At 44.2% G+C, this 12549-nt stretch overlaps 1 protein-coding gene across 6 annotated transcripts in view; it reads left to right on the forward strand.

Moving 5' to 3' along the window:
- MYOT (myotilin) overlaps positions 1-12549 on the forward strand; it is a 476183-nt gene that overhangs the window by 134691 nt on the left and 328943 nt on the right. For all 6 annotated transcript variants that reach the window (XM_085617966.1, XM_085617971.1, XM_085617967.1 and 3 more), the window contains one exon: positions 5346-5469. In XM_085617966.1, coding sequence (XP_085474092.1) covers positions 5346-5469 — 124 coding nt within the window. The remainder of the gene's footprint in view (positions 1-5345; positions 5470-12549) is intronic.

Here is a 12549-nt window from a genome sequence, read left to right on the forward strand (position 1 = left end):
CTGAAGTATAGAATACCCCCGCTCCCCACTGTGGGAGTGCAGGCAGAGTGAGCATGGGTGCTGGTGTCTGTAGGTATGTAAGTGTTTGCAGAATGCGTCCCGGTGTCTGCCTGCAGGGGTGCTATATCTCTGTAAAGGGAGTGTTTGATTCGTTGATTTGATCTCTAGGTATTTGTCTGTAAGGGAATGTGCAACAGCATTTGGTCATTTGCTTGTGTTGAAGGGAATCTGCTTGATTGTGCGTCTTCAGCCGTAGGTCTGCTTGTATGTCAGGAGTTTCTCTCGGCGCAATTCTGTCTCTATGCATTTCGCCTCACAAATGATTGAAAAGCCACAAGGAATCTTAAAGTTGTATGATTCTTCTAATAATAATATGGAATAATCATTATATTATTGTATATCTGCGTCTAATGTCCTGATATGTATGTCTTTGTAGAGCATGATTGGGTGTGATTGTTTTTTGAAATATGTTATGTTGTAATGTTTCGTTTTGTTTTTACTATTGTATGTTCTGAACTTATGTTGAGCTCATAAAATCTATGTATATATATATTTGGAAAAAGACATTTGTTTTATTGTAAAGCACAAAATATTTTTATCGGTGAAAAATAAACTATGAATCGAACTGGCCTTATCTATGGTTCCTAAATAGTGTAAATTAAATGTCTTTGTACTGATCTAGCTGGAGAAGTTTATGTTTGCTCTTGTTGCTAGTATCCTTCCCTGGATTCTTCTCTATATTACTTCAGGGACCCTCTTCTGTCTTTAAGGAGTTTCTCTGCTGACTGAGTGTGCTTGTCAGCCAATGTGGGTGTCGGTAGAAGTGACAACCACCATCTGCCCACACTTACCTCTGCACACTGACCAAAGAGAGCGGACATCTGGACAACCAAGAATTAGAAAGGTTTCGGCTGAAAGGCTATTCACCATCAGGACGTCATTTTTATGGTTGCAAATTTTCAGTTGATTTATTTATATTTTTCGCACAGTCCTAAATTGCATCATTTTTAAATCGTTGCAAGTTAAAAGGAGCATTTTCTAAGGCAAGTGGTTTTGACCAGGTCTGCCCTCAGTGTGTGAAGGTCATACTGGAGAGTTAAAACTGTGGAGAGACATAATAGCGGTAAGAGGCCCAGCGAGTGCATGTAGCTGGACTGGAAGCCTTCATTATGAAGCCCCTACCCCAGTGGGGAAGATGCTCCTGTGGTTGACATATCTGCACTTGCTGTGTGCAGAAAATAACTTATTTTCCACATTATAAAGCCATAAATGCAATGGGATAGTGTAACCCTCCGAGAAATGCTGTGGCCCTGCATTGGTCACATTAGCGCTAGCACCAAAGAGTCTGTCTGCAGCAGGACGCTAACCAGGAAAAGGCTATGGAGCCCATAAACATGTAAACGGGTGCCGTGGTGAAACAAAGCACGGCGCCTGTCTACATAAAACGTTCTCTGGAGGCTGCAGCCAGGGAAAGGCTATGTAGCCCAGAAACATGAAAACTGGCACATGGTGAAACAAAGCGTGGCTCCCGTCTACATAAAACCTATGTGTGTGGCGGCCTGTGAAGTGGGTGCCATAGTAACAAAAAAAAGTAAAAGCTGACGCGCTGCTAAATATAAAACGTAGCGCCTGAATACATACAAGTTATGCACGCAGCTGACCGTAAAGCAAGCACCGTGATGAAAAAATAAACAGCGCAAGGTATTAGGAACAGACACTCACACCACACAGTAAGGAAATTAAGTAAAGTAGTAGTCCCCAAAGGAACACATATCGCCTACAAGTGTAAGGAAACTATAGTTGGCCGCTGCTCCTTCATCTAAAACCGGAAGTGATGTATTTTGAGTGCCAACCAATAAGGAGCCAGGAAATAAAAGCAACGCAGGAGTGACCCAATTGCAAGCAGCAGGCGGGATTACACTCCTTATAGTGTTTACAGCAGGTCTTACAGACAGTGCATGCGCACTGCATAGGCTCAACCTAAAATTGACAGTTTCGAACTGGAAATAGGATTAATAACTCCCCTCCACCCAATGCGTTGGGGAAAAAGCTCCCAATACTAAGGACCATTCATATTTTGTTTTTCAACAGCAAACTCGCGCTTTGGGAGTTTGTTTTTAAAATGCAAACACTTGGAGGGTGTATTGAGCACATCCCTCCGTGGACCTGATGGACTTGAGTACAGCCAGCAATACTTTAAATAAGACCCTCTGATGCAGCAATATGCAACATCGTTTCCTATTGAAGCTTCAGTTTCCTGAAGAACAGACACCAAACCACCTTGGCAGCTTCCACCAATCAGTCACCTATCTAAAGTCTGCAACCAAGCTAAAACATGATCTGTAAAGGGAGGGGCAAAAGTGAGGTAATATCCGTCACCATGCCTTTAATAGATTATAAACCTCCCTGCATTTCAAGAGTGGATGCTCTTTTTTGACTAGTGTAAAGCACATCAATCTTATCCAGTGCAACATAAGACTCAGCTTTGTTATACAGGTCTTAAATGTGGATTCATAAGACCATTCTGCTTCCTTCCATATATACTCTAGCCTTCTGATAGGAAAACGAGCCACATGCCACTCGAACCCAGGCACAATAAGTTCCAAAATTCAACATATCAGTTCACGCCTTCTCGACAGTCTAACCTACTGTGTCAAAATAATGAGAGAAAATGAAACAGAATTCTCCATGTATTCAATCAGATGCAAGGGGCTGTAAGGGGTATGAGCTTGTCCGTCTTTCCTACGTAAAAATTGAGTAATTGTACAACTTCACTTTACAAAATAAACTTTAAAATAATGTCTGAGTTAATTTTTATTTAGGATGTCTTGTAACATAAATAGAAAACATTTTTATGGATGGAAATGCTGCTGCTGCCCATATTTAAATCCGTCTCTTGATGAACCTATCAAAAGATCAGAAGCCCCACCAGCATTGTTAACTCGGCTAGCAATTGTATCATCAAAAGGTAAGGGGTAGATTTTCAGACCACTGATACACAGGAAATTGGGAACCAACATGATATCCCTGAGATAAATACGTGAGCCTAGAAGTAACGTGTATATGGACCAAACAAAGAGGAACTCAGACCAGTGAACGGTTAACCACCAGGGACAGAGGAATCGTCATCTAAACTTTGGAAGTGGCTGGCCTAAAGTCATTGACATTCAGCTTTCAATGCACAAGGCAGTTCACTGTTGCAACTGTAGAGGTGAATATTGGATCAATCATTCCCTTAGACACCACATTGACATTGCAGTAACTTAAATGAGTTGATTGAGCCAAAGACGCCCTGTTGACAGACAATAATTCTTATGAATTCCCAAGATGGCATGAAGTTCACCAAGCAACCACTGCCAGATGACCCAGAAAAATCAAGTCCTTATTTACTAGATCCAGAAACAATATGGGAAAAAGAAAGTAACAGTGAGGTGATGGACAGATAACTTCAAAGCGATACCAAAGGGGATGATGGACGGAGCGCTCGAGCAAATCAAACACTCACCCCCAGTCAACTATTCTGGGTTTAATCCATCATCATTCTTTAGCTCACTGCACCGCCCCAGTTCAGACATGGCCATATGCAAATCAGTCTGACCCTGTGCCTCATGGGAACAGTCCAGCCCGAACTGCCAAGCCATGTCTTCCCTGGACCGGAAACAAGCATCCTGGGACAGGTTTCGGGTTCATAACCCTTATCAGCCAGGCTATCTTGAATCCAGTTGCAGTGGACAGATAACTTCAGCAGACGAAGAAACCACACCGAAGCTGGCAAAAATGAAATGACTGAATCAAAGGATTCTCAGAGTCGTTGAAAACACAGAGAATTGGGGCATGCATAATATAGCTCTCTGGCTGTTTCTGGAGTAATAAATCACGCATTGTTGCTAAATCTAGCCCCATCTGAAAACATCTGAAGCTGGGAGGCGAGTTGAGATAACCATAAAGAACACCTGAAAGAACACCATAAAGAACCTGAAAGAACACGATTAGTTTGGTCTCCTCACTTTGAGGCAATGTCAGTATGTGAGTCTCCCATAGCTTTCCATATGCTGCTCTCTTCACCATCTGGTCTGCTAATGCATTCCTGCGGGACAAAAACGTTTTGCCCCCTGTATGGACGGCTCACTTTACTAAAGCAGTGTGCTATGCAAAATACAGGAAGCACCATGGTCCTCTCCCAACATTCCTGCAGAAGCTGGCATGCCTTATGTAGCCCAAATGCCAGCCACTAGGAATCAGCCAGAAGCCACAAACTGAAAGACCTACTTCTGTACAGACTACCCAATGTGCCAAACCATATGCTGATCCATGGACTGGCACCTGATGTGCCATCCATTAGCAGCTGGTGTGTCATTGACTGCATCTCTATTGAACACTCCAGAATTCTCTAGGACATACAACGTCATAATTTTAAGGGGAAAGGCTCAGTGTTATAAACCAGTCTCCCAAACTAAAGCCATGCACCCAACTGCATCTTATGGCAGAAGCTATTGGGCGTTTAGCAGCTTGGCTCCAGCTCACGCTGCATCCCAGGCTAGCCAGCTGCTGCGCTTCAGATCATAGAGCCTCTTCTGAAGTGTATGGATGCTTCACTATCTATACTTTGCATTGGGAAGCTTTCTCAGGCAGACCGATCTACCAGACAGCCAATGAATTTGCAGCATGGCAATAAACAGAAAATATTCTTTGGCCTGAAACGGATTTCACTATAACCCGTCTTTGTATTTTTTCTACTCATTACATGCACTCTAGCCGGCAACTAAATCAATTTCTTGCTAGATCATATTAAGTCAACAAACAAGACTAATATGTTTTCTGAAGTATCAGCAATGTGCCATGCATCCGAAGCCTCCAATCATTGATAGTATGAGTTTTAATTTTCCACCCAATGTTTTCATTTGATGTTTATGATATTGACAATTTCACTCATGTGTGATGTTCTGCTTCAAATTGAATGAAAGCCTTTTGCAGCTTATGGCCAAGTTAATCGAAAAGAAATATTGTACTGTGCTAAACTAGCAGACCTTAATTAGCCTGTATTTATACATCTGTCTGCAGACAAAGGGGCATGTGTAATAAATCTTTGTAATGGGGCCTGTAATATGCTGACCTATTCAGGTTGAAAGAGAGGTGGATGGAAAGAGGATTCGGGAGAAAAGAGCTGACACGAATTTAAAGCTACAGAAAGAGTGAACTGGACAGTGAAAGAGGTATAGAGAGTAAGCAAGAGAGAGAAAGACAAAACCATTTTTATGCACTAAAGAACCAACATGTAACACACTATATCTGACCTGATTTACATCTTGTCCTCTGATTGTTTCTGGTTTCTTTCTTTCTTGAAGGATGAAGAGAAAAACTACCAGCGTTTCCCTGACCATCGGGTCCTCGCTGAGGGAGGCGAGCAGCAGCGCAGGGCGACAGAGCTCATCGACATTGATTCAGCCGATTTCCATTGATCCTAAAAGGGTATGTCACTTTGATTGTCTAATAATAAATATTTTCTTGTTGGCGGCGAAGATGTTTTAATAATGTAGCGGGATGGCAACACTTGTATTTCAAAAGCAGAAATATCATACCTTCACCATTTTCTGGCAAATGCACAATGTTAGCCCAATAATTCTAAAGAGACACCAGTAAAACACTTACTTGATATGAGTGAAGACTGTCGCGCAGGGGGTGTAAGTGCGTGACAGCAACTAGGGCCGATTTCCGTAAACTGCTCCAGGGACACCATGGGCATTTGTGCCCACTCCCTGGGCCCTAGGGCACTGCTGTATTACAGAAGGGGCCGCAGACGCTTGCACGGACGCTTCTGTGATAGAAATTGTGGCACAATGAAAGCATTAGTGCGATTCTAGTGGGGTGTTCTCTCATTAGCATGAGTTTTGGCCTCTTTCTAAGATGTGAATCCATTTTCCTCTGCACCCGTGCCATAGACATCGGTGCAGGGGCACAGAGGTTTTCAGGACGGGCACAGTCATTGCATTCTTTGAGGGGACCCCTGCAAATGGCAAAAGGGGGTCACAAAGATACCGAATCAGTGAACCCGCCTGCACTGTAAAAGATGTCTGCTTGGAAGAGCCATTTCCACTTTGGCTAATTATCTGTAGCAGAGTGCACTGTCCTTGTTTGTGCCTCGTACATCTACTTAAAGGTGTGCTGCAGTGAAAACCGGAACAGTGTGCCCAATGTATAATGTATCCCTGGTACCAGGTCTGGGGGGATTGCCTTTTGAAGGTACTTTCTGAAAAGAAGCTGTTTTGACCTATTTGCAATGCTTCCTTTGTGCAAGTGGGCTCCAGCATAGATTTTTGGGGATCAGAACTCATCTTTCACCATCAGTATTTGATCCAGAACAAATGACGGAAAGACAGAAAGGTTTTAAAAAGCAGGAAGAGAAAGATAGCAAAACAGTGACAGAAGTAGAAAACAGGGTTCCAAAAGAACCTGTAAAAGTGAAACAAAGAGACGGGACGGTTAGGGTGGTAGAAGAATGAGACAGGAAGTGAAATCAAGAATAGGCAGCATTGGTATCAAGCAACCCCCAGCTTTCACCAGAACTGGCGACTACTTAGGAAAACTAAACACTTCTTATGTGTTTTCCAGGCCTTTCATTCTGGGAGAGGCCTGTCGTGTTTGTATTTTCCCAAGACCGGGTAAACACGGTTCAAGGGACTCATTTGTTGGTGTAGGTGGAGCCCCCCAACCAGCCAGTGGTAGGCTAAGGCTAACCCAATGACTACTTGGTGAGATTTCTGTAGGCTTTCATTTATTTGTAATGTATTTATTTATGGAACTTTTCAGACCAGAGGTGGTTGAAGGACTTCAAACGATTCACAACAGGGTGCTTCAGGATATCGTTAGGATAATATATATACTGAATGCATATGTTTGAATTGTGAGCCATCATCATGTGAGTTTCAACCTTGACAGGAGATCATGAGTCAATGGAAAAAGCTCCTTTAGTCAGTAGCAAGTAGATGTCACAATATGTGTCATACTTTGGTTTAAGAACGCACTATAAATGTCCCTGGTGTCGTTATAACAATTCTAAGCATTTCATCATTCCTAGACTAAAATTACTCAGCCCTTACGGCTCCCCTATTCCCTATTCCCCACCTTCAATTTTCAAATCTTAACAACATATCTTCTTAACCTCCTCAGCCTTATTTCTTTTATCATGACTTTCCTCCAAGTATGTGCCCAGCCTGCCCACACTGGGCCCTTGCTGCCTCATCCTCCTCTCATTTATTAGGTGTCCCCCCCCCCCCCTCCACTTCGCTGATATTAACGTGCCTTTCTGTCCTCCAGCTTTAACCTGGGATTTTCCTTCTGCTGACTTTCAGCTGCAATAAACATTTGCATTCATGCAATAACGCTGCCCTGCCTAATTCCTAAACAAAGATGACCTCCTAATGTACTAGGAAAGATGATGAGATCTGTATCTCACATTAAAAATAATGCAATCCCCTCTGTCCATGTGTGGGCAATGACAACGCCATTGCCAAATGGCAACCAACACCTGATGCCATCATGCCTTCAGCTTTCTCACTAATGCCCATGTGCAGAGAGGGGCACTCCCGCCCCTTTGCACAGGACACACCTTGACAGTTTGTAAGTGCTTTGACTAAATATACTTAAAAACAGCCACACATTAGTGGAGCCGCCATGTTGGAATCTGTGTGTTGCTGCTATTAAGATGCAGATTTTTAGATGCCATAGATTAACAGAATGGCCTTTTACATAAATGAAGTCGGATCACTATCTGATGGAACACATCATCGGCACTGAATGTTCTTTTCACTTTCCAGGTCTTGGAATCACTTCTGTTAGGTTTATTGATTGATTTCATCCCTGGTCAGGGGGGATAAGGTCCAGCACAAGTCTTGTTGCACTGCTACCTTGCACTGCATGACACAGGCTTGCCCGAAAGACCTCTGCAACAGCCCAGGCAAACCCTTTTTGTAGCACAACAGTATCACATGATGCAATCAATAACTCAGCATTACAGAGGGCGTATGTGTAAGGTGGTATATCTCACTAATGTAAGGTATGCACAATACTACATTCCTCCCCAAAACAAAACAGTCTGTCTTGACTGGATAATGTCTTGGTACTATTGAGAAAGTTTTGGTTTTTTTCTCAGATAATACCTTGAGTGATCAGCCCTTGAAGTCCCAAGTGATGTAGGTATGGGGGATGGTAAAGTCTGGCTCGGCCATCCACCAGTGGAGTCCCTTTCACCCTTACCACCTTCCACAGAGGGTCTTGAAGGAGAGTCAACACATGGCACCAGGGTTCCAGTCTCTCAGGAGCACCACATCACCAGGGACTACATTTCGTAGCCTAACTTTTTGACTTGAACTGCACTTTTCATTCCTACTTTTTCTTCAAGTCAAAGTCTTTTTGTTATCCGGAGGCTCAGGAGCCTAGGAAGAGTGCAGCAAAATAACGCTGTGTCCTCGCTGCCACTGGCAAAGATGAGTTGGGGCTCTTCCTGTGGTAATATGGGATGTTAATCAGTACTCTCACAGAAAATGTAGCTAGCCCGCTTGATGTTCTGACCAGCGGTATGAACTATCTGGAAGGACTCGGCCACTGTTTTGATTAAAAGTTCAACTTCGCCATCAAGAGTTTATCTTCAGATATGTGACCCCCATTTGAGAGTGATACTCTGCCACCTCCTGGCTCTGAAAAGGGGGGCTCATCGCCAGTTTGTGGTTCTTAGATGGCGCGACCAGCACCGATCGGGGGTGGCAGGGCAGAGGCATTATTGGGAGATAAGCGCGAGTAAAAAAAGAAAGAAAATAACTTACCCACTTGCCATGCCTCCCCGTCGTCATCCCGCTGTCTTCTATCATGGCCTGTCTTCTAAAGAGGAAGCACCCAGGCTGAGGCTCCCCTGAGCCAATCACCATGCTGCAATGCAGGATTGTGACTGGTTCCTCTATGGTAATCACAAGGCTGAAACGCAGCCTTGCGATTGTCTGCGCACCGTGGTTCGGTGCGCAGACAGGGGCTGGGGTCCTGAGCATGTTCTCCACGCAGGCTGTAATGCAGTCTGCATGGAGAACATTTAAAGTACGCATGACTGTTTGACTGCCCTGGGAGGGCCGACAAAGCAGTCATGCAAACTTGGAGTAGGCAAAGCACTCCTTCCATGCGCCTCTGTCATCGGAGCAGACCCACCCACAAAGCTTCTGGCTGCAAGAAAAATAAAATGAGAATAACCTTGAGTTATCATTTTATTTTTCCTTTCTTTCACTGCAGCAAAGCAGTGGGCGACGCTCCTCCGCCTTTGCATAGAAGCCACCACTGATGTAGTCTACACTCCCCACTTCTGAATATTTAGGATGATCGTCGATAGCCCCCAGCATGTGACTCCCATCAGGAAGTGAGCCAAAATCTGTGCTGGCTCTCACCTCTGAGTGGGATAGGCCTTTTTCAGTTATGACAGGTGCTCGGAGGTTCATGGATCTTGGCTGTCTGGCACTAAAGACACTGCCCCACAATGTCTTCCATCTCGTCTGCTGTAGGGAACCACACTTTAGGACGGAGGCCATTTTTCGTTCTTGCAATTCCTTGATGCTTCACATGAGCACGGTGTACCGTCTGCTGGGTGAGGGTTTGGAGACTCACCAACCGATTCCCCTGGTGAAGGCAGCCTTCCGGTGTTGAAGGGATCGGAAGTGAAACTTGGCCTCTAGGGTGCACATTGATAAGTTCTTGGGTACCATCTTTTAGTCATTGTGATGCACTGCTCTGGCAACAAGCTACAGACATTCATCAGCAACAGTGGGCAATAGTACATCATCTAAGGAGATGGGTTTGAGTCTCATTTTCTCTTTGATGACTCTAACGTACACTTTTATATAACATGCTTCATCCACGTCATAGTATGTTGCTATGTTGCAGGTCGGGGAGTTATGACAGAAAATCCACTGATTTTGTTATTCGAGGCAATACCTGATAGAGAATTAATATTCTAGGGGCTGGAGTATCCATTTCTCTCTTCTTAGCAGAGGCTTGCACGACCACCCCTTGACTAGAGGAGTTGGTGGTTTGTGGTCATGGTGACATGGGTGGCCATAAAGATATAGATGGAAATGATAACACCGCTAGAAGACCGCAATGGCCTCTTTTTCAATGTGGGAGTAGCGATGTTCTGTGGAAGTCAGTTCTCAGCTCACAATGGCTGCAGGTGCCCTCAAACCACATGGCTGTTTCAGAAACAGTACCACTCTCAGCCCAGTGGGATTGGCATCTACTGACAGTTCCGTTTATCTGGCATGTTCAAAGTACTTTAGGGTTGTCTCTTCATCGCTCACGTTGACCTCTCCAACCAGGCCAGTCAACACATCCTTGATGGTAATCGTATAGACCTTTGTGGTGCTTGAGATTCGTAGTTCATTCTTTTGTAGCTGTAGAGGCCACGGTGCTCTGAAAAGGTTATGTACCTGGCTGGGGGTCCAAGAGTCGTTGGTGGTTTTCCGAATTGAGGTCTACTTTGGATAACCACTCTGAGCCATTGATCTCAGCCAATAGGTTATCTACAGTGGCGTTCCCACTGGATGGCAATGTTGGTAGCCCATATCCTCATTAATGAGCACTTCTTCTGGCTATAATAGTTTCCGACTGATAAAGATGGGCAAAATCCAAGGAGTGGGCCCATTTACTTGCTTTATTATGGCAGCTCTCTCCAGCTTTTGCAGTTTAGTAAAAGGGGGATGGGAGCACACTGCTTCATCTCCCAGCATAGATCACTCCTTAGCATTATGGTAAATGCAGTTCACTTTAAATGCTTACTTGAGTTTTGCTGAAGTGTGTCACCAAAGTTGGTGCAGGTTAGTGCTGTGAATCTGTAGACACATGTTTTTTGATATTATCCTTGATCAGTAGAGATACAAAACAAAATTTATTTGGGGTTGCTGAGAAAGCTGCCACAATCCTTTCAAGGTCTTAGTACCTCTCACTGGCGCACAGGTGCATCTCCAAAAGCTCGTCCGCTCAAGGGAGCTTTTTGAAACAGAACGGGGATGGGAGCACACTGCTTCTCCTCCCAGCACAGTTCTCCCCTTGGGTTATAGTAAATGCAGTTCACTTTAAATGCTTACTTGAGTTTTTGCTGAAGTTTCACCAAAGTTTCCCTGTTCTCCATGCAGGCTGCATTACAGCCTGCGTAGAGAACATGTCCACCCCCTGGCGTGTCACAGCACTCAGACCAATCACAATGCTGCATTGCAGCGTTGTGATTGGTCAGGGGAGCCTGGCTGTGCTTCCTGTTCATGGAGTCGGATGCAGGAGAGCAGGAGCAGAGATGCTGGACTTGGCGACAAGGTAAGTGTGAAGTTTTTTTCCATTGCGAACCGCAACCCCCGCACACCCGCCGTGTCAGCCGCCACTGGTTTGTGTGAAGGTGGTATTTCTCACTAGTCTCATGCTTGTGTGACACTTCAGTGTCTCCTAACTTGTTACTATTTCACCCCAGGAACTATATAGTGTTATTAGATTTATTTAAATAAATATTAATATTAATATTTGACATATGGGAAGCTCTTGGAAGTAAGGCTAATATTGTAGAATTGTGATGCACCTTGCTAGATCACCATCACTGTTGCCCTTATGCAGCGCACAGGACATATAAGCGTGAAAGTGCAGCCTTAAGGGTCAGACTGACCGTTTTGCCACTCTGGCATTTCTTGGTTGGTTGCAGGCTAGGGGGCGGCTTTCAGAACTGGACGGGCGTGCGTGGACCAAACATGCGAATCCCCGTGAGGCATTACAATTCTCAAAGGCTGTACTGTTGATTTATACAAAAATGGCAATAACAATTGATAAAAGCATATGCTACTGATAGATAACTCAGTGCACCTCTTTATGTATTGTTTGTTTAATGGCAGTAGCTTCTCTTGTATAAAGTTCTTTGAATCCTGCACAATGTATGGAAATGGGTACACTCAAAAGGCCTCTCCCACAATCCGCAGCACTTCTTTAGGTACAACAATCATGCAGGACTTCATGAACAATTGCAGGCATAATGCAGACAAAGCATGCCCCCATTAGGAGCAGAAGACTTCAAGTTTAGCCACACACATATACCAACCCAAACTGTCAGTATCCCACATCGGTCAATGTAAAATAGCTGCACTTTCGTATTACTTGAGTCTTTGCTGCCATCCAGTGGATCCTTGGTGCTATTGGGTGGATCCATGGCAATTCTGTAGTTGATGCTCATTACAACACAACTATCTCTGTGCTCTACACTTCCAGCCTCTCTTAGAAAACCTGCCATACAATGCCTCCTATTTCTCACATTGCCATTGTGTTCATCTGAAGTGCTAAACGTCTCTCCAGAAATAATTTCTCAAAGTGACAACGCTTTCCGGGCTGGACTTGAAACCAAAAGAAGCTCTTGTAAATTTTTTCGAGCCAAACCCGGGCTGAAGGAGGACGACTAGTATCTATTATTAATGATGCATTGAATTTTTCTTTTTACAGACATATAACAGTTGCACTGGCAGAGCAGGGGTGCAGTTAGATTGCGGT

This window comes from Triturus cristatus, chromosome 7 (assembly GCF_964204655.1).
Source record: "Triturus cristatus chromosome 7, aTriCri1.1, whole genome shotgun sequence".
Classification (NCBI taxonomy): Eukaryota; Metazoa; Chordata; class Amphibia; order Caudata; family Salamandridae; genus Triturus; species Triturus cristatus.